This window comes from Puntigrus tetrazona, chromosome 9 (genome assembly GCF_018831695.1).
Source record: "Puntigrus tetrazona isolate hp1 chromosome 9, ASM1883169v1, whole genome shotgun sequence".
Taxonomy (NCBI): Eukaryota; Metazoa; Chordata; class Actinopteri; order Cypriniformes; family Cyprinidae; genus Puntigrus; species Puntigrus tetrazona.
The window spans coordinates 4,388,077-4,393,848 of NC_056707.1; the positions used below are offsets into that span (position 1 = coordinate 4,388,077).

At 42.8% G+C, this 5,772-nt stretch overlaps 1 protein-coding gene across 1 annotated transcript; it reads left to right on the top strand.

Moving 5' to 3' along the window:
* The first annotated feature begins 1,571 nt into the window (after nt 1-1,571).
* Nucleotides 1,572-3,935, top strand: hoxd11a (homeobox D11a). The gene is made up of 2 exons (XM_043248258.1): nt 1,572-2,371; nt 3,231-3,935. The coding sequence occupies exons 1-2, from the start codon at nt 1,774-1,776 to the stop codon at nt 3,461-3,463; spliced, it is 831 nt and encodes a 276-aa protein (XP_043104193.1). The 5' UTR covers nt 1,572-1,773; the 3' UTR covers nt 3,464-3,935.
* The last annotated feature ends 1,837 nt before the right edge of the window (nt 3,936-5,772 follow it).

A 5,772-nucleotide genomic window follows, 5' to 3' on the forward strand; every position in this document is an offset into this window, starting at 1 on the left:
GAAGACAAATATAGGAATCATACACACACACACACACACACACACACACACACACACACACACACACACACACATACACACACATACACACGCATAGAATGAGAATTCATTTGGTGTGCTGGAGCTCAATACAGGTCAAGATGTTTTGTTTCGGTGCTGAAAAATGTTTGGACGTCTACTACCAGACCTATCTCTTGTTAGGAGCAACACACGAAAAACCTCTTAAGCGTGGATCGTACACGACTTCGTTAGACTTACGCGCATTCTATTTACGCACACATTTAATTTTACATCTAATAAAATTAAATCGTTCTTTCTTTTTTATTTATTTTGTGTGTGTGTGATAGTATGGCACAAAATTAGTTTTTCATTGTAAATCTACAAGCTGTGCTTACAAATACGATCTTCTACAGCCAGGCATGCACGCGCACAACAACAACAATAAATAAAAACATTTAATATATTAAATACAATTATATGTATATATATATAAATATAATTGTACATTAAATACAACATTCAGCGTAATGCAAGCGCTTTGTTTATGATTAATAAGCTCGACGCCAACTTTGCATCTCATACAGATAACGTATAAGTATAAATCGGGAAAAAAGCAACTAGTTTTGAACTATTTCTCTGGGAAGGAACGCACGAGTCGCTTTGCACCTCCACCCAGGACACCACACCAGAGCTCATCCTTTTGCCTGCGCAATAAAATGATTTGGCTGGCGGTTGATGGTGATTGCCGGCTGCGCATTGTCTCAGACCACAGACGTTCAAAGCCAGAAGGGTTGTTTTGTACTTGGCAGTGTGAATCCGTGCATCTCCTCCCGTCCTCCCTTTCGGATATCTCGTCGAGGGACTGCATCTGAATCGCAGCTGCCGGAATGCATGGAGATTTTACTTCACGCTGAAAGCAAAGGTACTGTTCAAAACGGTTTTACGCGCTGCTAGCTGCACATGATCGCCTTTGTAAAAGTTTTCCCGGGAACCGTGTACGCTGTTATTCATTCGCGCGTTTTTGCAGACTGCGCGGGACCATCAGAAAACGTTATAACTGTATTCGATCGACTGCATCGCTTTTCCGAAGCTTTCTGTGTCAGATCGTTTTCCTGCTTATTTTCTTTTTCCCCCCTCTTTCTTTTTTCAGTCGTCCGCGTGTCTTCTCTGAACAGGTTTCGTTACAAAATAAATTGAGAAACGCGTTTAAATCACGCGTGCACTTCTATCGCACGACGCGTTAGCACGGGGAGGAAAGAAGCTTAAAAAAAACATTGCAGGTTTGCTTCAGTCTTCAAAGTTTTCTTTCGGCCGTAGGTTGGGAAACCTATAGGAAAATCTTCAAATAAAGCAACCGCGGCGCGTTGGAAACGCAATCGCGTAACGTTGTGCTTATTTCATTAACTATTGCGTGATTTAAAACTGAATATAAAAAAAAGAAAAATTAAAAAATCTGTGATTGTTTACTAATGCCTTGTAATACACACGGAGAAATCAACAAGGGAGTTTCGAAAAGGCGGGCAACCAATGACCTTCCTCGCGCGGTTACCTAAGAGTCGCGCGCTTAATGACTGATATTGATATATGGTAATTTTTTTACCGGATCACATGACACAATTACCTCAAGAATCGATCAAGATGAATTGCACGTCAGCGTGCGTTTCCGATTTTTTCTTCCTCGCGAGTCCTATCCGCGCGCATATGGTGCAATAGATGGGCAAAGTTTAACAGTCAAGCAGACGTTTTTTTCCTCTCTAAGGCTAAAAGCGAGCGATGACGGACTACGATGATCGCGGCAACTGTGCATCTAATATGTATTTACCGTACTACGTCTCAGCTCCCGATTTTTCGTCGGTCTCGTCGTTTTTACCGCAAACTACATCGTGTCAAGTCAATTTCCCCTATTCTTCCAACCTAGCGCAAGTCCAACCTGTTCGTGAAGTGACTTTCAGGGACTACGGACTGGATCATCCGAGCAAATGGCATTACAGGGGCAATTACGCTTCGTACTATTCAACGGAGGAGATAATGCACCGAGATCTCCTGCAGTCGACGAACCGAGCGGAAATGATTTTTAAAAACGATTCCGTTTACAGCCACCACGGCGGCACCAACTCCTCGTGCGGTTTCTTCACCAACGTCGGCCGGAACGGGGTGCTTCCGCAAGGGTTCGATCAGTTCTTTGAGACCGTCAGCTCCGAGAAGCCCGTCCCCGAGCAGCCCAAACAAAAGCCAGACGCGGGTGTCCCCGGAGATGCTGCGTGCGATGTGTCCACGGATAGCGCGGAGCAGACCAAACGAGACCCTACGGAGACCGCAGAGGAGGAATCCTCGGTATCAACCTGCGACGAAGAAAAGAACCACGACTCGAGTAGGTGCACGCTTTTAACGGCGGCTCGATTCACGTTACTTCGTCGGTTAGCTTTTATGTGCCGCTTTATAAGCATGCAAAAGTTTTTATGTAGCTAGTAAGGTTCTCTTTGCTGCTGTAAAAATCTTTACGATGTGGAAGGCGCTTTCGTCGGATCGCAATGTATGCTATACATAAAACTAGGATATACATGATATATATATATATATATATATATATATATATATATATATATATATATATATATATATATATATATAGATAGATAGAGAGAGAGATAGATAGATAGATAGATAGATAGATAGATAGATAGATATTCGCGCATGAATATTAAAGTGACGAGAGAAATGATCTTCGCGATAGAAATGAGGAAGGTTATAAAATTCTTAAAACCTTCATCACATTGCTTGTTTGACTGGTAATTACTTATATTATCAAAAACTATACTAACTTAGAGGAGAAACACTTTAATCGAACTGAAAACACACCTACGAATTACTCTTGTGCGCGTGCGTGCTTTTTTACATTAAGTGTGTGTGTGTGTATGTGTGTGTGTGTTTGTGTGTGTGTGCCTGAGCGTGTGGGCCGCTTGCATTGCATGCTTGTGCGTATTTCCAACGCATGTGCTTGTGTTGCTTTATAGCCTATGCATGCATATTCTCGTTTCTACAAACGTTTTGTTTTTGCAAGCGCAACGTGGGTTTAAAGAACAGCCCCGTCGCCGCGGAAACAGTCCAGGCATCGCGTCAAAAGCTGAAGCTTCGGACCGACTCGAACTTTTAATGCAATCTCCCGAAGTGTGTATTGCAACCGAGTTAGGCTTCAGTGCCGTTTAATCAAGCTGCGTTTCTTTTCGTAGGTGCAGCAAAGTCCAGAAAAAAGAGATGCCCCTACTCGAAATACCAGATCCGAGAACTTGAACGAGAATTCTTTTTCAACGTGTACATAAACAAAGAGAAGCGTCTGCATTTGTCGAGAATGCTCAGTCTCACAGACCGACAAGTGAAGATCTGGTTCCAGAACCGGAGGATGAAAGAGAAAAAGCTGAATCGAGATCGGCTCCAGTATTTCACCGGAAACCCGTTGTTCTGAGAGCCACGGTATTGGCCGAGACGATGAAACCATGGCTATTCGGTCGTGTCGTGATTGCGGGACATCATCCATTCGTCGGACACCTGGGTTATTTTCACGTCGACTCTATGCAAAACACTTGCTATCAAAAATGTATGTGATCCTCGAAATTCTGCACAAATGATCTACGACAGCGTAATCGCGATGATGGAAATTCCGAGCTCTCAGGAGCATATAGGTACCTCGACAATCTCTCCATACCCTTGCGTTGACGCCCCTGAGACGCGGTAGCTTTGTATTTGTATTTATTTATTGTGTTTTGCACCGTTCCGTTGAAATCAGTTCGAGCGGGCGATGCGTTCGGTTACAACAAATCAGTACGTACTTACGTTGAGGTAGAGCTGTGTATGCATTTATTCGTTTGAAGCATGTAATGTATCTATGTATTAAACCAATAAAAATTACGCCAGATTTCTATCTGCTGCTGTGACGCCTCGTGTGTGTGAAAGCGCGCGTGCACGTCAAACACAAAACGGGTTATTTGCTGTCATTAAATCACATTCCAGCTGCATTTCTAACTGTTAGGCCTACTTGTTTTTTTTTTTTTTTTTTTTTTTTTTTTTTTTAACGAACGCTGAAAAACTTTACAGAGGATGAAGGGAGGTAGGACAGAGAGAGAACTATTTCCATTGGTAACTTTTTTTTCGCTAATGGCCTTTGACTAATTCCTTTCCTTGCGTGTTGTTTTACACTAAGGCTATTTACTAAACCTTGAACAGTCTAGACAGTACAATAAACTCTGGGCAGTAAATTAAATTGGGGCTATTGGACCCGCCATCCACCTTCAGCCCTTCACTTCGCCCTGAAACACAAAGGGTGCAGATGTTTAGTTTTTTTTCTGTCTAGAAAGATGTGAGCTCGGCGAGTGATCAACTAAAAGTGGAAAATAACCAAAAAAAAAAACTAAAAGTGTTCTCCTCTCATTCAAACCCTACACGCTTGCCACAGCACTCCTCTCCTCTGCAGGCTTCGCCGGGGCAGCTTCATGACAGGCGCGGCACGTTAACGGCTAGTTACAGTAAACGGCTTTTCGGGGGGTTACGCAGTTAGACGTCGTCAACAAACGCGAAACCCAAAATGAAATATTGCATTTGAACTTCTGTAATGTCAAGGTCGTCACCCTTCACCTTTTTGAATAAGTAAAGGCGCCTTTTTGAGGTTCTCTTTGAAAAGCTACGCCCTCTCAGAGGCGCCGCAGTGCAGCACGGTCCAACATGGCCGCCGCGTCCACGCGCTCCCTCGGAAACGCGGCGACCCGTCTTCAAAGGCCTCCGTACGGCCACCTCTTACAGGCCCGACTCCGAGCTCCGCGCAGACGCCGTTTCGCTAAGTGATATGCTGTTAAATAAAAGCGCATAAGTGCAATCATATAGCGCTTCCTCCGTAAAGATTTTCTTTCATGGGATTTAGGCGAAGGCGGTATAAATCCGAGTCCCGCAGCGCTACGCAAGCCGTCATAGATTTGCTTTTCCTCGACGTTTTAACCGTGTGTACAGTAAATCCAATTTGCTACAATACTGCTGCGTGTTTTATAACATTCCTGCCATAATAAGGAATCTTAGGCATCCCTGATGTTTATTTACATTTGGTCGATCCCGGCTGCGGCCACGAGAGGGCGCGCGTACGGCAGTGACTTGACCCGGAGCCGCGTCTGTGCTCACAAACAATGACTAGGAGCTCGAGCGGGCTCATGCGATCGCTTATAACGTTTTCATTGCAAGACTTTATTATCGCTATTCCCTTTTATCCTTAATATAACGCACGCCGCTCCGTTACATTTCAAAATAAGCCCAAAGTAATAACCTGAAGACATTTCTTTTAGGTTCGTGAGGATTTATTTCTTCAGTCTCAGCGCCTTTATACGCGCTTTAACGTTTGGTTGTACAGCTCCAGTTCAATAAAGACATCTTAGCCTACATAAACCGAGCCGCTGCCGTTAGTATTATTATTATTATTATTATTATTATTATAACTATTATGATTGTTATTATTGTTAATAATAATAGTACGTAACATATTTCGTATTTGTTGTTATATCGTTCCTAATACTGCACCGCCCTATTATTTTTAAGATCTTCACTAACGTTTATTTTTATTATATATTTTGTAAACTGTTTCTTAAGAGACGGCAGAATTGCGTGCAGACATAAAAAAATAATAATAGTTCAATTCTCGTAGCCGCAAAACGTAGCCGCAGTCCACTACTTATTATTATTATTATCATCATCTCTTATCAACCGTAGTTCTATTTTTATTCATTGCGTCTATTT